This window comes from Curcuma longa, chromosome 7, assembly GCF_044706935.1.
Source record: "Curcuma longa cultivar G26 ecotype Majalengka, Jawa Barat chromosome 7, ITB_CL_G26_1.1, whole genome shotgun sequence".
NCBI lineage: Eukaryota > Viridiplantae > Streptophyta > Magnoliopsida > Zingiberales > Zingiberaceae > Curcuma > Curcuma longa.
Window position 1 is genome coordinate 9,628,380 of NC_133867.1, and position 26,767 is coordinate 9,655,146.

The 26,767-nt window shown below is 37.3% G+C and overlaps 2 protein-coding genes and 2 non-coding genes across 5 annotated transcripts; 1 reads left to right on the plus strand and 3 right to left on the minus strand.

Moving 5' to 3' along the window:
* Positions 1–648: 648 nt before the first annotated feature.
* TRNAI-AAU (transfer RNA isoleucine (anticodon AAU)) lies at positions 649–722 on the minus strand. The gene has a single exon. It is a non-coding gene; the product is annotated as a tRNA-Ile (tRNA).
* Positions 723–3,232: 2,510 nt separating this feature from the next.
* On the minus strand, positions 3,233–3,306 carry TRNAI-AAU (transfer RNA isoleucine (anticodon AAU)). Its single transcript has one exon. It is a non-coding gene; the product is annotated as a tRNA-Ile (tRNA).
* Positions 3,307–11,080: 7,774 nt separating this feature from the next.
* Positions 11,081–14,173, minus strand: LOC141831680 (zinc finger CCCH domain-containing protein 53-like). Of its 2 annotated transcripts, XM_074719091.1 has the most exons (8): positions 13,982–14,173; positions 12,800–13,887; positions 12,562–12,726; positions 12,285–12,470; positions 12,108–12,199; positions 11,726–12,025; positions 11,569–11,647; positions 11,081–11,492 (listed from the first exon to the last, which is right to left on the minus strand). In XM_074719091.1, the coding sequence occupies exons 2-8, from the start codon at positions 13,822–13,824 to the stop codon at positions 11,297–11,299; spliced, it is 2,043 nt and encodes a 680-aa protein (XP_074575192.1). In that variant the 5' UTR covers positions 13,825–13,887; positions 13,982–14,173; the 3' UTR covers positions 11,081–11,296. The 2 variants fall into 2 exon arrangements, with proteins under 2 accessions (XP_074575192.1, XP_074575193.1); XM_074719092.1 differs by lacking the exon at positions 13,982–14,173 and having other exon boundaries at positions 12,800–13,931.
* A 7,123-nt stretch (positions 14,174–21,296) lies between these two features.
* LOC141832423 (putative apyrase 1) lies at positions 21,297–26,176 on the plus strand. The gene is made up of 9 exons (XM_074719926.1): positions 21,297–21,803; positions 22,248–22,376; positions 22,457–22,513; positions 22,681–22,773; positions 23,786–23,991; positions 24,141–24,229; positions 25,224–25,441; positions 25,529–25,718; positions 25,804–26,176. The coding sequence occupies exons 1-9, from the start codon at positions 21,510–21,512 to the stop codon at positions 25,914–25,916; spliced, it is 1,389 nt and encodes a 462-aa protein (XP_074576027.1). The 5' UTR covers positions 21,297–21,509; the 3' UTR covers positions 25,917–26,176.
* Positions 26,177–26,767: the final 591 nt, after the last annotated feature.

Consider the following 26,767-nt stretch of genomic DNA (forward strand, 5'->3'; position numbering starts at 1 on the left):
GATAATAATATTTTTTGTGAAATGATATCTTACTCATTTAATGAAGTAGAATATTAAATTATTGACACATAACAAGCCGTTTGATATACACAAGATAAGATTAAAAAAATGAATGTCTCATTTAGGTCTCAAACCCTTCGCGTTATTAACACCACACTCTAATCAACTAAACTAATAAGTCATTTATATTTGATCAATATGTTAATATTTTATTTAAAAATAATATCAATTACTATTTTTTAACAAAGAGTTTAAAAATTTATAATTTAAGATTGAAATGAGAAATTTATAATTTTGATTATTTTTGGTGGTGATATCTAGCCCATTTAATGAAAATGAAATTGCTTAAGAAAAAAAATAATAAATTCTAGTTAGCCCCATTGATTATCTCTGGGGGTGATCAGTCCGGCCCCACGGAAGTATCCCATCGGCCACCAAGATAAATCGGGAAGTGCAGACGCTCAACATCCTTTGATTGCGCTCCCCATTTGGAGAAAATTTTTTACAAATACGCTGTAGCTAGGATCGAACCGCAGGTGCCTGGGTGTCAATCTGGATGTCCTACCGCGGCACCAATGCCCCGGGACATTAAATTGCTTAAGAAGGTTCATAACAAAATGGGCGATATAAACAAGATTAAAAATTTAATGGCCCATGCAGGTCTCGAACCTACGACCTTCGCGTTATTAGCACGACGCTCTAACCAACTGAGCTAATAGGCCATGAATATTTTTTTATTGCATCATGTATTTTTTTCAAAATTTATAATTTTAAAGTAGAAATGTGAAACTAATATTAAAATTAATTTTGAATTATAAATAATTGATTATACAATATGAAATAAATATTAGATTGGTAATGATATTTTTTGTGAAGTAATATCTACTTATTTAATAAATAAAATATTAAATTGCTCAGGAAAACACATAATAAGTTGTTTGAAATAAACAATATAAGACCCAAAAAATGAATGTTCCATGTAGATGTCGAACCCTTCTCATTATTAGTATGATGCTCTAACCAACTAAACTAATAAGCCATTTATATTTTATCAATGGGTTAATATTTTATTCAAAAATGATATCAATTATTATTTTTTAACAAAGAGTTTAAAATTTTATAATTTCAAAGTAGAAAAGTGAAATTTATAATTTTGATAATAATATTTTATTTTTGAAAGTGATATCTAGCCCATTTAATGAAAATTAAATTGTTTAATAAAGTTTATAACAAAACGGATGATATAAATAATATATAATTTCAAAGTAGAAAAGTGAAATTTATAATTTTGATAATAATATTTTATTTTTGAAAGTGATATCTAGCCCATTTAATGAAAATTAAATTGTTTAATAAAGTTTATAACAAAACGGATGATATAAATAATATAAGCCTAAAAATTAAATAGTCAATGCAAGTCTCAAACCTGTAACCTTTGCATTATCAACACGACGCTCTAATCAACTAAGCTAATAGACCATAAATATTTTTTTATTATGTCAAGTCTTTTTTCCAAAGTTTACAATTTTAAAGTAGAAATGTGAAACTAATATTAAAATTAATTTTGAATTATAAATAATTAATTATATAATATGAAATAAATATCGGTAATAATATTTTTGTGAAGTAATGTGTAGCTCATTTAATGCATAAAATATTAAATTGTTCAGGAAGACACAGAACAACCCGTCTAATATAAATAACATAAGACAAAAAAAAAATGAATGTCCAATGTAGATCTTGAACCCTTCTCATTATTGGCACGATACTCTAATCAACTTAAACTAATAAGTCATTTATATTTTATCAATGTGTTAATATTTTATTCAAAAGTAATATCAATTAGTACTTTTTAAACAAAGAGTTGTTAAAATTTTATAATTTGAAAGTAGAAATGTAAAATTTATAATTTTGACAATAGTATTTTGTTTTTGAAAGTAATATCTAGCTCATTTAATGAAAATAACTATGAAATAAATATTAGATCGGTAATAGTATTTTTGTGAAGTGATATCTAGCATGAACCAAATTATTAAATTGCTTAGAAAGAACCTTAACAAACCATATGATGTAAATAACATAAGATCAAAAAATGAATGACCTATACTTTTAGTTATTAGCATGACGCTCTAACCAACTAAGCTAATAAGTTATTAATATTTTGTTAATATGTCAAGATTTTATTCAAAAGTAATATTAATTACTACTTTTTAAAAACAATTGTTAAATATTTATAATTTTAAAGTAGAAATGTAAAATTAATATTAAAATTAAATCTAATTTTGAATTATTGACAACATAAGACCAATTAAATTAGAATTTATAATTTTAAAATAGAAATATAAAATTCATATTTTTTATAATAATATTTATTTTGGAAGTGATAGTTATACCATTTAATGAAAATTAAATTGTACAAGAATGTCCATATGTCAATATAAACAATATAAGATCAATAAATTAAAGGCATATACAAATCTCGAACCCATAACCTTCGTATTATTTACACAACACTCTAACTGAGCTTATAGACCATTAATATTTTTTTATTATGTCAAGATTATTGTCAAAAATTTATAATTTTAAAATAGAAATATAAAAGTAATATTAAAAATAATTTTGAATTATAAATAATTGACTATACAATTTGAAATAAATATTAGATCAGTAATAGTATTTTTTGTGAAATGATATCTAATTCATTTAATGAACCAGACTATTAAATTGCTTAGGAAAACTCATAACAAACCATCCATATAAACAACATAAGATCAAATGAATAATCCATGCAAGTCTCGAACCATTTAACATTATTACCATGATACTCTAACCAATTATGCTAATAAGCCATTGATATTTTATCAATGTGTCAAGATTTTATTCAAAAGTAATATTAATTACTACTTTTTAACAAACCGTTGTTAAAAATTTATAATTTTAAAGTAGAAATGTGAAATTTATAATTTTGATAATAGTATTTTCTGAAGTGATATCTAGCCTATTTATTAAAAAATAAATTACCTTGGAAGGTCCATATGGAAATAAGTGATATAAACAATATAAGACCAAAAAAATAAATGGCCCATTCAGGTTTCGAATAGAAATGTGAAATTTATAATTTTGATCATAGTATTTTTTGAAGTGATATCTAGCCTATTTAATAAAAAATAAATTACCTAGGAAGGTCCATACGGAAATGGGTGATATAACAATATAAGACCAAAAAAATAAATGGCCCATGCAGGTCTCAAACCTGCGACCTTCGCGTTATTAGCACGACGCTCTAACCAACTGAGCTAATAGGCCATGAATAATTTTATTTTATTATGTCAATAATTGTTTCAAAAGTTTACAATTTTAAAGTAGGAATGTAAAATTAATATTAAAATTAATTTTGAATTATAAATAATTAATTATACAACATGAAATAAATATTAGATCGGTAATAGTATGTTTGTGAAGGGATATTAGAATTTTTTTCAAAAATTTATAATTTTAAAGTAGAAATGTGAAATTAATTTTGAATAATAAATAATTGATTATACAATATGAAATAAATATTAGATCAGTAATAATATGTTTGTGAAGTGATATTAAAATGTTTTCAAAAATTTATAATTTTAAAATAGAAATATGAAATTAATATTAAAATTAATTTTGAATTATAAATAATTGATTATACAATATGAAATAAATATTATATCGGTAATAGTATTTTTTGTAAAGTGATATCTAACTCATTTAATGAAGCAAACTATTAAATTGCTTAGGAAGACCCATAAAAAATCAGCTGATATAAATAGCATAAGATCAAAAAAATGAATGACTCACACTTCCTGTTATTAGCATGACGCTTTAATCGACTAAGTTAATAAGTCGTTGATATTTTATGAATGTGTCAAGATTTTATTTAAAAGTAATATCAATTATTGTTTTTTTAACAAATAGTTATTAAAAATTTATAATTTTAAAGTAGAAATATGAAATTTATAATTTTGATAATAATTTTTCTTTAGAATGATATCTAACCCGTTTAATGAAAATTAAATTATCTAGAAAGGTCTATAACAAAATGACTGATATAAACAACATAAGACCAAAATGTTATTAGCGTAACGCTCTAACTAACTAAGCTAATAGGTCATTGATAATTTTCCATTATGTCTGAATTTTATTCAAAACTATTATCAGTTACTATTTAACAAACAGTTGTTAAAAATTAATAATTATAAAATATAAATGTGAAATTAATATTAAAATTAAAACTAATTTTGAATTATAAATAATTGATTATATAAATAACTGACAATAGTATTTTTTTTTGAAGTGATATCTAATCTATTTAATGAAACAGACTATTAAATTGCCAGGAAGGCACAATCGATCGATATAAACAATATAAGGCTAAAAAATCAATAACCCATGCAAGTCTCAAACCCTTCGTGTTATTAGCACGCCGCTCTAACCAACTAAGTTAATAGGTCATTGATATTTTATCATTCTGTCAGAATTTTATTCAAAAGTAATTTCAATTACTATTTCAACAAACAATTATTTAAAATGTATAATTTTAAAATAAAAATTAATATTAAAATTAAAACTAATTTTAAATTATAAATAATTGACAAATAATCGACAATTGTATTTTTTAAAGTAATATCTAGTTCAAGCATATTATTAAATTGCTAGGAAGACCCATAATAAACCGGCCGATATAAATAACATGAGACTTTAAAATGAATAACCTAAGCAGGTCTCATACCTACAACTTTCGTGTTATTAGTATGATGCTCTAACCAAACTAAGCTAATAGACCATCGATTTTTTTTTATCATTCTTTTACTTATTAATATAAAAAAGTATACTGCAAAACACAAATCGAATAGTATCCCATGCAGCTCTCAAATCTATTACCTTCACATTATTAGTACAACGTCGTTCTAAACAACTGAGCTAATAAGCCGTTGTTTAAGAGTAAAAATAAGATTTTAAACATTGTTATTAAGATGATTTTGATTGAATCATTACATGAATTAAAATTGAACCGGTTGGATTGTGCTGCCCTAAATTAACGTTTCAAATTCAGAAATTAAATGAAAGAGTTGTTCATGTTAACCTACTAATTTTAATAGAAATCAGATGGAGATTCTTTTTACTAATGATTGCCGTTTTAGCACAAGAATTAACGGAATATTTTTATTAATTCCAGAGGTATTTTGACAAAGTTACAACTCTAAATAATAGTTTAAAAAATGTATAATTTTAAAACAGAAAGATACAAAATCTCTTTCTTTTTTCTAAAAGATTTGCTAGAACCATTAGGGCAACCATTAAATTGATCCTCATTTCAATCCATGGATAAAATTAATTTTTAACTAAATTTTGTTCCATCCCAGCTGTGAGCTTGTTGTGAGTCAGCAACTTGTGCCCCCGAGGCAGGGCTGAGTTGGTTATGCAAGGTAGATATATTGCTATAATGGGTAAGGGTTGAATCTTGACGAAATCTAAAAAAAAACCCTTCCCCACGGTGGCCAATTACAACTTCTCGATTTACCTCCTTATAGATGATTATGCGACCGACCGTGTGAAACCGTTGGGATGACAAATTTTATCTTTTATTGCTATAATTATTGTGAGTCTTCAGCCTGATCACCAACTTATCAGTCATCTATTGGCCATGAGTTCATTGGTTCTCTTCTTCTTTCCTTTCTTGATACAGGTAAATTACACTAATATTTTCTTTCCCTCTTATTTTTCCCTTATTCTAAGGGAGGTTCATTCTGTTGGGGTTGGAATCACTGCTTCTATATTTTGATGTATGAATCGATGATGTATGAATCGATGTTTAAAGTTAGGATATACTTGTGAATAAATATATGTGTTAAGTGTGCAGGACTTAACAACGAAAGTCCTAATAGGTCAGTTGGATTAGATACTGCAGAAGAGTTTTAGTGGATCAGACACCAGGTGGAAGACCAGACGAGCTGACATGACAGAATACTTGATGGGTCAAGTAAGGAAAGTCTTGGTGGGTCGATAAAACACTAAGTAGAAGAAGTTCAAACAAGTAAGTTAAGATAAGTCCAAGAAAGGTTCTTCTATTTTGGAAGACAGTAAGGACGTATCTCAGTTGAAACTACCTTAGATGGCGATCCGATTAAACAAAATCAACGGAGATTTCTAAATCGAGATCAGACAGTTTATCTATCATATAGCCATGCATACATAAAATGTTCTAATTTTGTCTTGCAGGATTATCACTATATTATTGTTATTCTAATCTTGTTTTGTAGGGTAGCAAAATTAGAGTTGACGGAAGGTATCTATCGACTGAACTTGTTGTTTAGTCAACCGATCAATTCAGTTGACTGAACTCCAGGCAACAGAACATTTAATCGATGGATAAAGGTAAATAAGCCCGAATCAAGCCATGATACAGTAAAGAAGGAAATATTCATTTAGTCAACTGATTGTGCTTATCAGTCGACTGAACACATTTGGAAATCGAGATCGGATAAGATGAGATCTGCACAATTAAGGAAGAGATCTGCTTATCAATAAAGAAGGACATTGTTATTGCATTATGTTTGTTCATGTTTTTTATTATGTTTATTATTTACCCTAATTTCAAACTTAATTTGACCAATATCGAAAAGGGAGAGATTGTTAGTACCCTAGTGAAATTTGATGTGTAATCAAATAAGTCTGAAATTATATCCTGATTGTATTTGACATGTGTATCTAAGTGTACAAGGACTTAGGAGATCACACATAAGATGGCGAACCTTGATAGAAGACGCAAGCGAGCGAGAATGATGACATGGGAAAGGAGTCGACGAGTTCTGTGCATCCGAGGTACGAGGAGCTGCGGAAGAGTACTCCAGTGGACTGAGAAGGATGCACGAGAGCGTGCATCCAAGGGACGAGAAGCTGGAAGGAATACTACGCAAGGCAACCAAGGCAAAATAGAGGAGGAAAATGGTTAATACAAAGTTGACCTTTCCAAGCATCTGGATCCATTCCAAGTGCCCTAGAGTCCAGGCGCCCAGATCCATTCCGATCGCCCCAAAGTTCAGGCTCCTCGATCCATTCTGGGGGCCCGGATACTCATTCCAAGTCAGTGCAAACTGTTATCGAGACGGATAAAGATGGAGTTCATGTCAGCGGAATCCAAGCACCGGATTGGTTCTAAGCGCCCGGATCGCAAGGAGTCATCCAAACCAATTAGCGGACCGTTGCTAGAGTGGATTGAGTTCGACGAATCCAGGCACCTGGAAGGCTTCCAAGCACCCGAAACTGCCACATCAGCATAACGGTCAGATCGAAGAAAACATTATAAATAAACTAAAGCTTGAAGAACATTGCACATACTCATTTTTAATTGTTTCATTTAGTCTATTTTAAGTATTTTGTGCTCAACCATTGTACGAGATTTTTCCACCTTCAGATCATTTCCTACAAGGAGATTTTGACTAATACTTTCATAGTCTTGGACTAACAACTTGAGAGTCATAACCATGTAAATTTCTTGCCTCACATTTTCTTTTACGTTATATTTCTATTTTAATTAGTGTGCCCTTGCTAAAACGTTAGCAAGAGAAAAATATTACTTTTATTGTAGGTCGCTATTCACTCCTTTCCTCTAGCGATCCACAAACCACTTCCACTACATCGACAGCTACTTGGGACGAATCATCTTCAGAAGAGTCAGATGTGGAAAAGCTAAAGTAGATAAGCTTTATGACACTTATGGCAAGAGAAAGAATAAACGGGTCTGAATCAGAAGCAAGTCAAGAAACCTAGTCCGAGTACGAATCAAGCCACAGATCCATATCTAATTTAGACGATTCAAATGAGATAACTTCTCTCGAAAGAAAATAAACTGTTTAAAATAATAGCATATCTAACTAGGAAGTTAGCTAAATCTGAGGAACATATTGATTTGCTACTAAAGGATGTAAAAGACTTTCAGAAGCAAGTCAACTTTAATCCGTCAACTAGCCATTTTCAAAATGGAAACTCAACTCAAGTTGTAAAACTTGAGGAGGAAAATTATATCTTGAAAGGTCAAGTGGAGGGACTCAAAGAAATGTTGGAAAAGTTCAACTTCGATCCCAAATACTTGAATATGATACTTTGAACCCAACGAGCTATGTACAACAAATCCGGACTCGGATACAAAGCTAATGAAACAAATAAATCTTACTTGTCGCTATTTAGTCAAAATATTAAAAGTCAAGTCCAAGCTTGGGTCCCTAAAGCATAGTTAGTTAATGCTATTGGACTAAATCAATATTAGATCCTAAGAATCATATTCATTACCTAGATAGACCATATCTAAGTTTTGATTCAGGGGGAGCTAGTCAAAAATCATTTTACGCAATAGATAAAATTGCATGATTGCTTTACTATACTTGCATAGTTTCTTTTTTGCTTAAATCTAGAACGGCTAGATAGAAAATTTTTTTGATTAACCTTGACAACCTAGCATTGGAATGGATTGGAATGATAGTAGGTTAGTGAAACTTGATCGAAACATGTCTATGTTGAATCATATGTGTTCTATCTGGTGCACTTGGTTTAGTGGATCTAGCTAAAGCTACCACAGTCAAACATGAGCTAGTTAGACCAAAACTTAATATTAAGTTTCTTAGATTGGTTGTTTGGTGAAGTTTTATCTTAGACACGTGGTTACTTTAATGATATTCATTGTGACTCACCACAGCTTGAAAGTTTACTCTAATAACTCCAACTTGATGAACCCAAAGCTAAGTTTGAATCTAACACAAGGTTAACCAATCTTTTTCAAAATTCAAACCCACTCTAACCATGTAAACCATCTCACACAACCTAGAACCATCACGTGTTGAAAACTTAAAAAGGGTGAGATGAATAAGGTAATTAAGTTACTTTTACCAAACCTACACTTGAGTCAAAACATCCACTTCATGTGTAGGAATCCAAAAGTATGAACCAATGGATACTAGATAGTGGATGTTCAAGACACATGACTAAAGATTTACACAAGTTTGCAAGTATAAAATTCAAGAAACTAAGATCAGTAGCGTTTAAAAACAATGACAAATTTAAGATAATTGAAATAGATAATATCGAACTTATGTACAATCTTTTTATAGGGAAAATTTTACTAGTTGACAAATTTGACTTCAATTTACTTAGTATAAGTCAACTTTGTGATGTTGGTTATGAACTCATCTTCTAAATATTTAATTAATCACATTAAATATTCTAATATAATGCTTAAAGGGGTTAGGTAAAATAATATTTACTCAATCAATTTACCTAGACCTTCACTCAAGTGTCATTTGACACAATAAGAGAAAATTTAGTTGTGACACAGGAGACTAGTCCACACTCTTTAGAAACATTACAAAACTAAATAAAATCAGATTAGTTAAAGGATTCCCAAAATTAAAAAATCTAAAAGATAAAATATATAATGCTTGTCAATAAAGAAAACAAACTAAGTTAACACATAAACAAACTAACCAAAATCGAACAAATACTATACTTGAATTACTTCATTTAGATTTGTTTGACTCACATGGAGTCAAATCACTTAACGGAAGTTTATATTGCTTAGTAATAATCGATTATTATTGTAGATACACTTGAGTAAAATTCTTAAACTATATTTTTGATGTATGTCAAAGGGGCAAAGAGAATACAAAAGTTAGAAATACATTTAGATGGAGAATGCTTGGACTTTACATATTTACTCCTAACTTTGAATCGATTGTCATAAATAAAAAAAAAGGAGATTGTTCGTGTTGAAAGCACCACTCCTATGTTTTGATATGAATCGATGTTTAAAGTTAGAATATACTTGTGAACTGATATACGTGTTAAGTGTGCAGAACTTAACAAGGACAACCTTAATAAATCAATTGGATCAGATACTAAACAGAAGAGTCTTAGTGGATCAAAAGGATCAGACACTAGGTGGAAGGCCAGATGAGTTGATCTAAGTCTAACAGACTACTTGATGGGTCAAATTGGACCAGACATTAAATAAGGAAAATCCTAGTGGGTCGACCAGACATTAAGCAGAAGAAGTTCAAACAAGTAAATTAAAGTAAGTCCTGAAAAGGTTTTCCTATTTTGGAAGACAGTAAAGACGTGTCTTAGTTGAGACTACCTTAGACAGTGATCTGATTAAAGAAAATCAACGGAGATTTCTAATGATATGATTCTTGTGGATTTAAGGATCTAATATTGATTTGGTCCAATTGTGCTAACTAACCATGCTTTAGGGACCCAAGCTTGGACTTGGCTTTTAATTTTTTGACTAAATAGCGACAAGTAAGATTTATTTGTTGTGTTAGCTTTGTATCTCCGAATTTATTGTACACAACTCGTTGGGTTTCAAATATCATGGTCAAGTATTTGGAACTCAAGTTGAACTCTTCCAAGTTGAGACTATTTTAGGCGTCGAGATTCATCCCCCTCTCTCTCATCTTTGTCGGTCCTACACAACTCATTGGGTTCCAAATATCATGATCACATTTGGGACTCAAGTTGAACTTTTCCAAGTTGAGACTATCTTCATCCCCACCCCTCCCCCCTCTCATCTTTGTCGATCCTACACATTCCTCTGTTCTCCATCCTCGGGAATAAACTGGCCATAAATGACCTACTGCTAAATCCTTATAACTATGCTCAAGAGCAAGGAAACCTACTGGTTGGTCCTTATAACCATGCTCAAGAGCAAGGAAGCATAGAAGATACTTTTCGTTTGAAAACCTTGTCATTTAGAAACCAAAGCAACACACACATACACTCTGATTAACAAAAGAGAAATAGTATTCCATAAAGAAGATAAAGCAGGAGAGGAGAGACAACAGGAATCAGAAAGCAGTACCTTTTGTGAATCCTTTAGCGTTGGCTCATCAAGGGCGATAAAAGGACAAGCAAAACCCTTTAGCACAGGGCAGCAGGCAGAGGGTGAAGGAGGAACATGCATGCACCATGCATGAAACAGCTCCAACACCTTTTCCTTTTTTTCTCTGTTTCTGTGACTTTGTATGCCAATTGATGCGTATATTAGTTGATAATGTCTATAACTTCCAACTGTAAGGCAAAGGGAAAAAACAATCTATTTCCCTGTGTTTCACTATCAACTTACATGAATGAGATTACTGTTACTGTTTCAGGTTACATTCCATCGGCGCCATGGCCCGAGCAGCGCCTGCACACCCACAGTGATTAGTCCATTATGTGGGCGTGAACATGCATGAAGCTGGAAGCAACTTGGCCATATGGTGCTTCTTATCGATTATCTCGAAATTTGGAAGAAGAGGGGATTGAAGGAGGGTGCACGTAGTGAGGTTGTCGTGGATCCAACGAGATGGCCGTTGCTGGAGCTGTTTCTGACATGATTTTCGCCGTTGTTAAACAGATCGAGCATGAAGGAGGACTTTATGGTGGTGGGTGAAGCAAATGGGCTGTCTGGCAAATTGTTCTCCTCCTCGCTGCAGCCAAGTTATGGTGTAAGATGAATCTTGGTATCGAAATGAAACGTAACAAACACATTCTTCTGTAATTAACCTTGGTTGAAATTCACTATCGTCACTGGAGGCTGCAATGGCAACAGATTCTTCCTTGTCATCCTTCAATGAACTCTTATCTATGAAAGGAGAGGTAGAAAAGAGATTCATATTGATCTTAATCAAATGCATATTGATCATGAATCTGAGTTACCCACCCTCGCTTGGTGATTCAGATTCGTTCGGGCTACTGATGCTGCAGCTGCTACTGGTGCTGCCATTGCAGCTGCTGTCCACATTGTTTACGGACTGATTAGCGGTGAAGGATGTTGGGGAGTTGATGAAGGCGAGAGGAGCCGAGGAAATGCTTCGGTTCTTGTGGTCGAGGAGTTGCAGATCCATGAATCGTCTCCCTTGCAACTCAATAGCGCGCTGCAGCTCTGCTGCCTGTTGTTGCTCCTCTAGCTTTCTTCTCAGCAACAGCTCTGGGCTGCTGCTGTTGCAGAACGTCCTTGCTCCTGATGTGTAACATGCAGGACAAATACTTCATAAGAATGGAGAAGCACGATGGAAAAAGAAAGAACAAATGAAGAGATTAACTGAGCAGATCACAGTCGTGGGGTTCTCTAGAATCCGAGGCAGTAGGAGTCGTGCACCCATAGAACTCGCTCCTCTCAGCTTGCTGCTGCTTCCTGAATTCAAGAGTGCAAACGAACGCCATTGGATTAGCAATATCATGAACAGATTGAGACAGGGGGATCATCTCTTGAAGAGTACCTGAACTTATCGGGCACTTTGCCTTTCTCCTTGTAGGGCTTGACAAGCACACGGGACTCACAGACGAAGTGAGGGTTCCCCTTCGCCAAAATCAGCTTCACGGTCTCCGGGTAGAGGAAGGTCACAAAGCCAAACATCCTCTTCTGCTGATAGGGGATTCGCACGTCTTGTACTGGTCCATAGATGCTATAAATTCCAGGAGTTTGATGTCTCTTAGGAATGGAATTTGAGAACTCCACGAACAACTAGGAAGGATCGGAAGAAGGTTATCACCGACCTGAAGTAGTTGGATACATCGTCCTCCCTAAAGGTGCTGTCTGCTGGGAAGGTCAAGTAGATCTGCCTGGAACTAGGATTCAGCAGCAAATCGATCCTTGATCTGCTGAGGAAATTGTGGGCATCGTCGGCTGCCAGCATCAGCGATGCCGCCATGGCGGCTGCCCTGTGGAGATTTGGGACGCCTTTAAGGGAAGTTGCAAAAAGATTACAGTCGTTTAGATATGACAAGGTGGTACCTTTGGCTCTCAATTTGCTGCTGCTGAAGCAAGAGGTTGAGGGGATTGGTGGAGGGCGACAACGGGGACGGAAGAACGGAGCCCGTCGGAGAGTAGGGGAATGCGGAAGCCTTGAGCTGCGAAGCGCCGCGCATACACTGGCTCTTCGACCTTAGTAACGACTCCTGGTATGGCTGCTCCACCGTCGCGCCCATCTTGGTGTTGACCGTCGACGCGAGTTCATCTGGGAGACCGTGGAGGAACCGGCAGGCGGCGCCGCTCTTGCAGTAGCCCCGAGGGAAGTAGAGGCAAGGCTCCAAGCCGACACCGCTGGCGTTGTCACCGAGATCGAGGTCGGCGGCAGCGGCGTTGGCGACGGGGGCACTCCGCTGATGGCGGTAGCGATTGGACCCCAGTCCCATCCCATAATGGAAGACGACGGCGTCGACGTTGCTACAAGGGGTCTGGCAGTCGATGTCAGAGTGGAACACATCGTCGCCGCCGCCGCCGCCACTGAGCTTGGAGGCGATGGAAAGCGAGTGTTTGCAATAAGGCGAGGCGTTGAGGCCTCCCGAGAAGGCGAGCTGGTCGAGGTGAAACTCATCGGCAAGGTCAGCGTTGCCGTCGCCGCCACCGCCACCGCCAACGAAGAAAAGCGACGCGTTGACATTGTTAGAGCTAATGCGCTCGTCCGAGCTCAGTACCTCGTCCAGCGACCCACCGAAACCACCATTGGCACTGTTCGAGCGGGAGAACCCAGATAGAGACGCAGGCCAATTAGAGGGGGAAAGCAGGGGAGAGTTGGAGTTCTGGCGGAGTAGGAAGGGGGAGGGGGAAGGCGAGGCGGCGGCCTCGGCGAGGCCGAGCTCTTTCCGGGCCTTAAGAACGAGAGCGTGGAGGAGCGTCTCGGGGCCAAAAGCGAGGCGGATGATCTCCTTCTCGCCGTTCTCCTGCAGCAGCAGGAGGCCCACAATCTTATGCGCGTTCTCCGGGTCCAAGCTCAGCAACTTGGCGAACACGATCCTCGTCGCCTCGTAAGCGTCCATGGCGGAACCAATTCCTTGATCGGAGAGCACACCTCACGCCTTCAAGTTCCCCTTTTTTGGGCACTGCAAGCAATCAGAGGCATTAATAGCTGAGTTTAGCTCAGCGGAGCTGCCATTAATTGAAGATCACCGGAGATGCAATGAGTAGAACCCGTACTCAGCGATACCAAAACTCTTCTTCTCCATCTCATTCTTCTGTTTCATTTTGTGGTTCTTAAATGCTCTCAGTAGCTGTCAACTCCATACACAAGCGCAAGAGAAAGATTTTCCATGCCACGGAGAGCCACCGCCTGCAATTACTTCATCCCTCTCCCTCCCCCAACTTGGACAATGACGAGAGCTGGTGATGGATCTTAGATCTGCTCAAATGGCCACTGGGACCGGGTGGTGCTCCAAAATGGTCAAAGACAGGAGGCCATGTACCCTTCTCCTGTTGCTGTTCTGGTCCTTCCATTGTCCTTCTCAAATTTCAGTGAGATTACCATTATATAATTTCAGTTAATCTCATTAACTATTTCTGGAGTGATCAGTTTGATCTCATGGAAGTTTTTTCATTGGCCATCGAAAAATAACATAATGGTCAGCCCAAACGCTCAACATCAGGATAAATCGAACCGTAGATACCTGAGTGACAACTTAGATGTCCTACCGTGCACCATTGCCCCGGGGACAGTGAGACTACCATTACACATTAAAAAAGGTTTATCTTTCTATTTAAACTGACTGATGAAGCCGGTCATCGTTCTCGATCCGGTGGTGGCATTTTGTTCTCTCTACTGCAGAGTGCAGACTGCTGTCGATACGGCCAGGGATTGAGAGAACAATACTGACGTGGAGCACAGTGGTGCTGGTGTGCTCATGCATCTGCAATCATTGTAGCTGCGCAAGCAATCCCTTGGTAACAACTGAACAAAATAAGGACGAAGAAAACGAAGCCCGCTAAGAACGTGGACACTCAAATTGCTGAGTGATTGGTTTCTCACTTTGCTCTTCAATGGCATGCATCTTCCTATCTATCAAAGGCACTGAACTTTGAGAAATACACATCTCATTTTCCTTATTCAAATCCCAGAAGGCTCCTTAAACTGAGGAGAATATCTCTCCTTTACTAAGAAGGGAAGAAGATCACTCATACTCTCTTTCTAGGCATCTCTACCTATGGTTTCATTGTGTTTCTGAAACATCAGTTAGTTGGATTCTGAATCAAACGGTCTTTCAATGGTAATTTTGTCTTTACAAATTATATTTTTAGTAAAGACAAGTCGTTTGTCCTGTTATCAATTTCTGTGTTAAATATTGATGGACACAAGATTGACCCTCCTACACCCATCTCATCATCGAGCTCATCTTGTTCACCCTCATCTTGGCCCACCCACCCTCCAAGATCCCTCTTCTTGGTGTCAATATTGTCTTCCCTGACTCAGACTTCAATATGGCAACAACAATCTACCCTTCTCCCCAATTGGGTCTACCTTTGAAAGCTTGTACATATGCATTTTTGTTCGTTGACCCGAACACACATCATCATTCCATCAACTACGCACATTATTGTCTAAGGGAAGCAGCAAGGGAGTACTACAACAAGCCTAACCCATGCAAGATGATGCAGTCCAAATCACCCTCTCCATAGGTCTGGACCTTTGCTCGGCCACACCACTTACTTTGGATTCACACTGGTGAGCCTTCTATTTCCACACCCAAGCGAGCCTCCAATCTACAAATCAACACCCATTAGCAACGGTTGGCATTGTCGGCATGTCCACTCCTCTGATGGTTAAGTCAGTACCGATTGAGAAAAAGATTACCTTTTTCGAGAGAAGAGCTTAAGCTGAAAGAAAAAATATCTTCTGTAGGAGGAGGGCTTTAACTAGGGCAAAGGAAGGAGAAGCACAGTGGTTGACCAGGTCAACCTCCTACTCCAGACTACTAATGGTGGTCAATTTGCCAAATTGACGATCCTCCTCTTCAATGGCTATCACCTCCTATTTGAGACAATATATGACTCTTTGTTATTACCTCTTGTCCGAGACAACATTTGACGCTCCTGATAGGTACATATAAGGGTTCATGACTGACCTGGCCTCACCGTACTGAACCTGACAAGTGGTTATTTTGCTATCGTCTTCCTGCCCATGCAACCACTGCTAGACCCATGCTCCATACAACAACAACAACAACAACAACCAAGCCTTATCCCACTAAGTGGGGTCGGCTATATGGATCCTTTTACGCCATTGAGCTCTATCTCCTATTATATCATCATTTATATTTAAATAAATTTTATCTTGTTTTATTGTTGCTAACCAAGTCTTTTTTGGTCTACCTCGCCCTCGTTTGATATGCGTATTTGTCATAGTTTCACACCGCCTAACTGGAGCATTTATCGGTCGTCTAAGTACATGTCCGTACCACCTTAAACGTGTCTCACGGAGTTTTTCCTCAATAGATGCAACTCCAACTTTCTCTCTAATGCTCTCATTTCTTATTCTGTCCATCTTCGTATGTCCACACATCCATCTTAACATCCTCATCTCCGCAACTCTCATCTTTTGCTCATGTGCTCGAGTCATAGCCCAACATTCAGCGCCATATAACATGGCAGGTCTAACTGCCGTTTTATAGAACTTTCCTTTAAGTTTTAGAGGCACTTTACGATCACATAAAACACCTGATGCTCTCCTCCACTTCAACCATCCTGTTTGTATTCTATGTAAGACATCTCTCTCAATCCCTCCATCGGCTTGCAAAAATGATCCTAAATATTTAAAACTCTCAGTTCCAGACAACTCATCATCTCCTATTTTAATACTTGTCTCATTACGTTCAATATTGCTAAACTTAAATTCCATATATTCTGTCTTTACTCTACTAAGCCTAAAACCTTTCTCTTCTAGTGTTTCTCGCCAAGATTCTAATTTAGCATTTACTCCCTCACGTGTCTCATCTACCAATACAATATCATCTGCAAACAACATGCACCATGGTACGGTATCTTGAATGTGTCCAGTAAGTTCATCCATGATTAGTGTAAAAAGATAAGGACTTAGAGCTGACCCTTGATGTAACCCTATCTTTATTGGAAATGCTTCAGTTAATCCGCCTGAAGTCTTCACTCTAGTCGTTACTTCCTCATACATATCCTTAATTAGGTCAATATATACTACGCTAACACCCCTCTTTTCTAGAATTCTCCATATAATTTCCCTTGGGACTCTATCATAAGCTTTTTCTAAATCAACAAATATCATATGTAGATCTTGCTTTTGCCCCCGATACTTTTCAATTAGTTGCCTGAGAAGATGTATAGCTTCTATTGTCGACCTACCAGGCATAAACCCAAATTGATTTTCGGTGACCATAGTCTCTTTCCTTAATCGTTTTTCTATTACTCTTTCCCAAAGTTTCATGGTATGACTCATTAATTTAATGCCCCTATAATTTGCACAATTTTGTACGTCCCCCTTATTCTTATATAAGGGAATTAGAGTACTTACTCTCCATTGATCTGACATTTTCTTTGTTTTCAATATCATGTTAAATAATTTTGTAAGTCATTCAATACCTTGTTTCCCTAGGCACTTCCATACCTCTATCGGGATATCATCTGGTCCAACGGCTTTTCCATTTTTCATTCCGTTTAAAGCTTGTTCTACTTCTGAAATTTGAATTCTACGGTAAAAATTTAAATTTCTATACTCATTTGACCTGCTTAAATTACCTAAGTTAAGTTGATCACCTACACCTTCATTAAAAAGTTGATGAAAATACCTCTTCCACCGCTCTTTTATTTCTCCATCATTTACTAATACCCTATTGCATTCATCTTTAATACATCTTATTTGGCTAATATCTTTTGTCTTCCTCTCTCTCACTTTAGCTATTTTATAAATGTCTTTTTCTCCTTCTTTTGTATCCAATTTTCGATATAACTGCTCAAAAGTTGTATTTTTAGCTTCATTCACTGCTTTTTTAGCCTCTTTCTTAGCTAATGTATATTTTTTTAAATTTTCTTCATTCTTGCAAATATATAATTTCTTATAGGCTATTCGTTTTTCCTTCACTTTTTCCTGTACTTTCTCATTCCACCACCAAGATTCTTTACTTGGTGGTACATGCCCCTTTGACTCGCCGAGTATACTCTTGGCTATTATTTTCAACTTTGATACCATTTTATCCCATGTCGTAGTAGGGTCACCGTATACTTCACCTAATACTTGTCCTTCTACCTTCTCCTTAAATATGTTTTGTTTCTCATCCTTCAACTTCCACCACTTAATTCTAGGAGTAGTGGATATTTTCTTTTTATGGATATTATGCTTAAGACGTATATCCAATACTACTAACCTATGTTGGGTAGTTAAACTTTCTCCAGGAATGACCTTACAATCTTTACAAATCTTTCTATCCCTCTTCCTAACCATAAGAAAGTCAATTTGCGATTTATTATTCCCGCTTTTAAATGTGATCAAGTGTTCTTCTCTTTTCTTAAAAAACGTATTAGCTAGTATAAGATCATATGCTATCGCAAAATCCAGTATAGTTTTACCTTCCTCATTTCTTGTTCCAAACCCATAATCCCCATGCACCCTCTCATATTCCTCATTTTTCACTCCAACATGTCCATTTAGATCACCTCCTATTAAAATCATTTCATTTGATGGAATATTTTGTAATACTTCATCTAGGTCATCCCAAAACCTTGATTTGGTATTTTCATCTAATCCTGCTTGAGGTGCATATACACTAATTACATTTATAGTGTCTTTCTCCACTACTATTTTGAGAGCTATAATTCTATCCCCCTTTCTATTTACTCCTACAACTTCATCCTTTAACGAACTATCTACAATAACACCAACTCCATTTCTTGTTTTACTCTTCCCTGTGTACCATAACTTATAACCCGAGTTCTCTATCAACTTTGCCTTTTCGCCTACCCATTTTGTCTCTTGTACACACAAAATACTAATTCTTCTCCTAATCATCGTATCTACTACCTCCATTGTTTTACCAGTAAGGGTTCCTATATTCCATGTTCCAAATCTTAGACTATTAATTTTCCTATAATTTTTATTCTTACCCAACCTATGGTGTGAGAACTTTTGCTCATTTAACACTACACCCAAGTTCTCATGGAGATGTAGCGGTCCTTGCCGAGACGTTACAGTCGGACCCTGCAACGCGTTCCTTCCGGGGAACATCCTAGCATTAACACAATAGTTTAATGGATCCATTCATGAGTGTTTGCCTTAGTTTAACGCTGGCTGGCAACCTAACGCAACCCTCCTCCTTTATCCGGGCTTGGGACCGGCAATGATAAGGTAAACTTATCCACCGGACCTCCTCGTAAGTGATTGTGAACAGTGGCTAATGTTGGGGAGCAGAAACAGCTTCCACGTCGCCTAAGGCTCTGCGAAGGACGATGATGACCAGCGGCAGCTTCTGAGAATAGCTTGCGATCACAATGAACGTCAGTAGGAAGGCCAGGGGGGTGCCCTGGCGCGACCACTCCGACGATCAAGTTAGGGCAAGGGGAGGAGGAAGATGAACAGTAGGGCTTGAGCGTAAAGAAGTAGAGATAGTGAGAATTCGAGAGAGATACTTGTCGTCGGGAGTGGTCTTTTTAAGAGGAGATGAGCGTGCATACCTGTCACGTCATCATTTAAGGAATGTCTCATCATGATTAATGAAGTGGCAGAAATAATCGAGCTCCTTGTCCCATCGCCGGTAAAGCGTCATGTTGTCACCATCTGAAAATGCAGTGGGGCATGCCACAGAGAGATATCATTAAATATAGGGGGCGTGGGCTTGTCAGAAAATCATGATGAGGTGGGCTAGGACACTGTGAGGAGTGTGGTCAATCCAGACTGATGACGAACACAAGTGTAAGTCACGTGAGGTGGTGATGCGGCAAGTGCATGGTAGAGGGGGGATTTGGCCAGTGAATAGCCGTGAAGAGAGTCAACTAGTACGCGGCCGGACGAACGCATTCGGCGAGGTGACTGCCGAATGGAAAGACTCGGCCAGGCTCCTGCCAAATGGAAGGACTCGGCCAGGCTCCTGCCAAATGGAAGGATTCGGCTAGGCTCCTGCCGAATGGGAGGGCTCGGCCAGACTCCTGCCGAATAGGAGGATTCGGCCAGGCTCCTGCCGAATAGAAGGATTCGGCCAGGCTCCTGTCGAATGGAAGGATTCGGCCAGGCTCCTGCCGAATGGAAGGATTCGGCCAGACTCCTGTCGACTGGAAGGATTCGGCCAGGCTCCGGCCGAATGGAAGGATTCGGCCAGGCTCCTGCCGAATGGACGCACTTCGCTGGCACATGTTTGCCCGATTAAGGACTCGATTTGACGGGTGGGGCCCCCTGTGATGGGACCAACTTCAGACTCAAGTCTATCATGGTTAGCCCCTTGGTTTATCCCCGGAACAATAGACTAACGAAGTTGTAAAAGAAACTACTAATAAGAGTGACCTAATGAAGAGGAAAAGAGGTATGTTGACAATTCCAGAGAAAGGAGATCTTTTGCAAGGGGCTGGAAATATAAGAGAAGGAGAAGCTTGGTAACATTGTGGCATCATAAGAGGAAGCCAATTTTAGTTAATGTGAGTGACACTTGCTAGTGTACTTACAATAATGGAAGCTCAAATTGATGTAGATCAAGCGGAAGCATCATCCATCGATCGAAATAAAATTGACTATCCTTCTTGCTTACACAATTGGGTTCTTGCTTGGATATTTGAATTCAAGGAAGTTTAGGTCTCAATAAGTGAGTTGTGGCATGCCAAACTACATTACAAATAGAATGCTTACGCTCTCCACTATAGAAGTAGAGTTTGTGACTATCACAAAAGCATCGAAAGACCGGTTGTTATGGTTGAGTAGATGCTTAACGAACTCGAGAATAAGAGAAGTGTGCCACCTATTATAACTTATTGTGACAAACAGAATACAATATGTGTCAATATGAATCATATTTTCCATGTCAAAGATGCTAAAAGGTATGATATAATAAAATGACCAACTCTTCTCTTCTGTAAAAGATGAAATTCGTCATCCTAATGACTTCACACGATCAGTCCTACGATCATCTGTGAAGAGGTAAATCGAGAAACTGCAGTTGACCACGACGGAAGAGGGTATTGTCTAGATTCGAATCCTTACCCTCCTCTGCAACAAAATGACCAATTCCTATATGTAGGATGACAATCAAAGAAAATTTGTTCAACTCACTTTGAGAGTTGAGATGATTGAATTGCATGTTCAACTCAAGACCATCAAGAGAAGAATGAGCTGCATAAGGACGAAACTTTTCAGCTTGCCCCCAAAATTTATCATATTTAAATTCACTTATCATTAAAAAGTCACGTGGACTGAAATAAAATTTTATTAAAATGTAGGAGTGTAAAAATTACTTCGTGCTTTATTGCTTTAATACCTCAAGTTTGATCGGGAGGGAGAAAAGGAGCGCGTGCGAGCTAGCGAGATCGTGACGGAGATCGATCTCCACCTCGTCGCCTTCGCGTTCCTCTTTCGTTCTCATTCCGCGAAAGCAAGCTGGATCCGTCGCAAGAGACGCCGTTGAAGGCGCCGACGCCGGCGCCTGCGTCGGCGTCCAACGGTCTCATCCGGTACCGGTCGCCGTCCGCACCGGAACTCAGCCGCGAACCCGTGGATCTCGAGGCCAAGATGAAGAGGGCGCGGCAGGAGTCCATGCCCGACAGGATCCATCGATATCGCTCTGTCATTCTCGCCGTGACGGTGCCCCTCTTCCTGCTCTCCTTGTTCCTGTTCCTCATGCCTCGCACTCCCGCGACCATCGCCGTTGTCAGGACGAAGCAAAGGTCTGGAGGGTATGCGGGATCTAAGAGCTACGCTGTTATATTTGACGCCGGGAGTTCCGGGAGTCGGGTTCATGTCTACTGCTTCGATGAGAATTTGAATCTCATGCACATAGGGGACGAGTTGGAGCTCTTTGTACAAGTAATGATCAAAATTTCTCTTTTTATATCATGTGTTTTCTTTAATTTACTCTGCTTTTACCTTCCTAAGCATGTCAAGCATGAACTGATTGTTGCAGAGTTGCTTGCGTTAAAAAATTTAGATCTAAGATTCGGGTTCTAGTCTTACATGGATGCACAACATTATGAGAAAACAACGCTGATGAATCAACTATATGTTTCGACTCTGAACATAACAAACAATGAAACAAATAAAAGTTAGAAAATAAGGGATTGAAGTATAAATTCAACTATGAATTAACCTTCAACATGCAACTTTGTTGGACTAACTACTTTTTCAGGAAGAAAAATTAGAAAGCAAGGGATTGAATAATTATTTATTTTCCCTTTCCAGTGAAGTATAAGTTACAAATATGACGCAACCTCCAACATATATCTTTTCTGGACTAATTACTTTTATTCGCAGAGAAAACCAGGTTTGAGTGCTTATGCTGAAGACCCTCAGCAGGCTGCAGATTCACTTGTTCAACTCTTGGAAAAAGCAGAGAGTGTTGTTCCAAAGGAATTGCGACATGAAACACCTGTCAGAGTTGGGGTACTGTTTGCTTCTTTCTACTATACACTATGCATCAAAATTCAATTATGGACTTACTTCTTTCCATTATGCTCTTGAAGGCTACTGCAGGTCTTAGAAATTTGGGAACTGAAACATCAGAACAAATTTTGCAAGCGGTATAAATACCAGCATTGTTCCTATTAATACTAATGCTAATCAGCAAAAGATTTTCAATTATTTTATCCTGATAAGACTTGATTTACTTACATTAAAACTGTCTTCTTGAATTACGTGACTAATTTGAAATTTTGTGTTGTCACTTCATTTTGGTTCATTTACACAGGTTAGAGAACTTCTTCAGCACAAAAGCTCACTTAAGTTCCAGCCAGATTGGGTGACTGTTCTTGATGGAATTCAGGAAGGTGCTTTTCAATGGGTATGCCTACCGCAACTTTATCTGTTTATCAAACTTTGTTCTGAGCAGAGATAGGCAGCATTATATCTTTTTGAAATATCTCATGTTGGTTTCATGGACAAATGGCTTAGTGTTGCAACATATCTTGCAAAATTGGCAAGAACACCTTTAACAGAGATTTATTGGACATTCTATTTTACAGTTTTACATAGAAACAATAGATAAAGTGTCCTTTGTTTTTTAATTACACTAGCTAACATTCTATTTGCAAATTAGATCTTAGAAAGTTACGGATGTTTTACTGATCTTGAGTGGCAATGCCCATTCTGGATATTACAATTATAGCCAATGACGTCATGGTGTACATGTTAAAGTTGTCAGATTAATCATAATTATCATATAGTTATGCATTACCTGTTTTTCTGAAATACATATAAACTTGATGTTTTCGGTCCATTACTTGTGTGGAAGATATGCAGGGTGGAGGGGAAGTGATATAAAAACATATACAAATAATAGAGCTCCATAGGCAATTTTATTATTTTTTTCTCTCCCCTCACCCTTACTTTCTGCTCAAGTAAATGGGCCCTTAACTACCTTCTCGTACGTCTTTAGATATCTTACTCTACAATCTACATCTAGGATTATGTAAGATATTGTAGTGTCAAAAGCTTTAACTGACGTGGATTTTTTATTTTTCTATATTTGGAGTATCTATCCAAAAAGAATTACAGATTAACTATAAATATTGAACAGGTCCTTTGTCAAATAGCTTTCTCATTTCAGAATGATATAGTTTAATGATAATTATAGATTTGAACTAACAAGATATTAAATAGTTATATAGATTTTAAATTTCTTACATTCTATTACCTCAAATTTTCTTGTACTCTATCTTATGGCATGCTTGACATTGCCAACTCTATCTAGTCATGCAAGCTCAACATTGTTGATGCCTTGACTTCCATCTAATATTGTTTCCTATTTGACATATATGTTTTTTTATGTCTTACAAAAGAAATGATTTTTTTAGGTGACAATTAATTATCTATTAGGAAGACTTGGAAAATCGTATGCAAGTACAGTTGGAGTAGTTGACTTAGGAGGTGGGTCTGTTCAAATGGCTTATGCCATTTCAGAAGGGGATGATGAAAAGGCTCCAAAAGTCTTGGATGGAGAGGATTCATACGTACAGAAACTGTTTCTTAAAGGAACTCAATACTACTTGTATGTCCACAGGTAAGGTATTTTCTTTTAGTTGTCAGAATTGATTTTCTCTGTGATGTTGCAGAGTTAAATCAGTGATGATTCTGACTGATTGTGCATTTAAAATCTTAAGGCGTCATAGTTGTGTTGTAGGCTAAATTGACTCAATGTCTCCCTTTCAGTTATCTGCACTATGGTCTATTAGCAGCTCGTGCTGAGATTCTGAAGGTCACTGATGAGGGCAACAACTGCATATTGGGTGGCTATCATGGTATATTATATACACATCATTAACATTGTATATTCTAATCTGTTTATTCTTCCTTTTCCTCCACTTATATTTTGGAAGTAATTTAATGGTTATTTTAAAAATGATTTCTGCAGCTTGAACAGCTAACCTTGGACTTGGAACATCAGAATACATTATTTTGAAGCATTTTTTTCTACTTTTCTTCTTTGTTTTCCATTGAGCAAAGCACAATCCAGTAAACTAATTTTGCCATGACATGTTTCCTCTCAATCATATGAAACACCATGTTACTTTTGCACTCTCCCGTGATTAGATATTATTCTAAAATAATGAATGGGGCTTCATTGTGAATACCACTTCAATGATTGAATTCTGAAGTGTATTTTTTTTAGTAGAGACAGCTATACAAGACATTGTTAAATCGCAGATAAAGTTACATGTATTTTGTATGGGAAAATATTCTGGTAGGAAGTTGCTCATGTTTTTAGTTAGTACCTATACCTATTGTGTAGGTTGCGAAGAATCCTACCTGTATCATTTATCAGTTTAAACTAGCAGACACATGTAAGGAACATAGGTGCTTATTACATCTCATCATCACCAAGAAAACCAAAATTAAGCTGTTCGATTCATTAAGCCGGTCGGCATATTCATGTCCATATTTCTTTACATGATTCCTATCTCTTACATGACCTGCTGAATATTAACCAACCTACGACATGAATTTCCATAGTCTATAGTGTATTATAAACCCTTTGATGCTGGATTAACAATCCTTCTGCAGAATGTGAATATGTGCCATAAAGCTATAATTTGAGATTATTTTGGTTGTGGATTTTGTACTCTGATTTGCAGTTGCACCTGTCATAATTAAGCCACCAAAACTGAAAAATCATATCCATTGATAAGCTATATAGACTTGTCACATTGATAACTTCTCCATGGTTAGTACACCTTCAGTAGCCTAAGCCCTTTTTATAACATCTTGACAAGTTCCATTTGTTGTCACTTGAAGGGTCGTACAAATATGGTGATAAGACATACAAAGCATCTGCCTCATCATCCGGCGCCAGCTTTTCCAAATGCAGGGACGACGCAATTAAGGCTCTTAGGAACAATGAACCAGCCTGCACCCACATGAAGTGTACATTTGGTGGCATCTGGAATGGTGGAGGTGGAGATGGGCAGAAAAATTTATTTGTAGCATCTTTCTTCTTTGACCGTGCTGCCGAGGTAATACTCTTACACAATGCTTTTCTCACAACCCAAATGTATACGCAGCTTGTCCTCCCCAAGTTCATATCTTCATCTCCTCATCAGGTTGGTTTTATAGATCGCGACAAGCCAATCAGTAATGTTAAACCTGCAGACTTCGAGGAGGCTGCAACGCGTGCTTGCCAGTTGAACATTGAGGATGCAAAGGCAGCCTTTCCTCTTGTTCAAGCGGACAACCTTCCCTACCTGTGCATGGATCTCGCCTACCAGTACGCCTTATTAGTAGATGGGTTTGGTACGTGCATTTAACAACCATCGGCAATTATTGTTTCCTAATGGCTCTGCTATATGTTCTTAACTCCTATTTCTTATTACCACAGCCATAGATCCACAGCAAGATATTACACTGGTGAAGCAGGTCCCTTATGGTGATGCCTCAGTTGAGGCAGCATGGCCGCTTGGCAGTGCCATCGAAGTAGCATCATTATCATAAGCTTGTGGGATAAATGCAAGTTCTCGACCTCAAATTGCAGAAAGGAGTTTTGGGGATATAAATCACTTTTTTTTTATATTTTTATTTTTGCATTAAGATTCATTAGCTTATGATGGCGACTTAATAAAAGAGATACAGAGCTTCGGTTTTATAGATTTCCATGTCGAACTATCGCATTCAAATTGTATGAATATTATTGTCGATTTGCCACTGATGAATCCATTGATGTACACAAATCTGTTAATGCGCTTCGTCTTTCAGATGTTGGTAGAAATTGTTGGAGCTACTCTTCCAAGTTGCTCGCGTACATTTTAAATATGGGAATAGTTGTTAGTCAAGTTACTTAACTTGTATGTTAGGGGAAGAGGACTTGTCCCTAGGTCCATTCCTCCATCATCCATGATAGTAAACAGCGAGCACGTTTTTTTTTTAATTTTTTGTTTTCCGAAGTCCTTTTCAAGTCAACAACTCGATGGAAAGATAAAACCAACGAAATTCGCACTTATCGCACACTACACACGTCATACACATTTCGGTTCATTGAACCAATTTAAAGCCTCTTTTAAACATTCTGATTCAATGCCTCACGTGGCGGTCAAAAATCTCCGACCCGAGTTAGTCGCGCCACGTGGTTCAAGTGAGCGTTCCAGAGCAGCGCGGAATCTTTCGCAGATAGAGCTCCGCCGAACCAGTCGCCTCCTTCCGCCACGTGTTGCGGTTGGTCGGATTATGCACTCCGTGACATCACCCTGATAGCGACACGTTCAACGTATCCATACCTGTTCTGACCACCAACCGAACCGAAGTTTGACCTCGGCACGTCTGCAACGAAGCTTCCTTCCCGGCTTCCT

Bases quoted from the DNA above. Each gene is read 5' to 3' on its own strand.
- LOC141831680 (XM_074719091.1), bottom strand. From the start codon at position 13,824: ATGGACGCTTACGAGGCGACGAGGATCGTGTTCGCCAAGTTGCTGAGC. The intron at 11,648-11,725 runs GTGGGTAACTCA...CTCCTTTCATAG, and splicing joins ATCTGAATCACCAAGCGAGG to ATAAGAGTTCATTGAAGGAT. The intron at 11,493-11,568 runs GTTAATTACAGA...ACTTGGCTGCAG, and splicing joins GATAGTGAATTTCAACCAAG to CGAGGAGGAGAACAATTTGC.
- LOC141832423 (XM_074719926.1), top strand. From the start codon at position 21,510: ATGAAGAGGGCGCGGCAGGAGTCCATGCCCGACAGGATCCATCGATAT. The intron at 24,230-25,223 runs GTATATTATATA...TGTCACTTGAAG, and splicing joins CATATTGGGTGGCTATCATG to GGTCGTACAAATATGGTGAT. The intron at 25,442-25,528 runs GTAATACTCTTA...TCTCCTCATCAG, and splicing joins TCTTTGACCGTGCTGCCGAG to GTTGGTTTTATAGATCGCGA.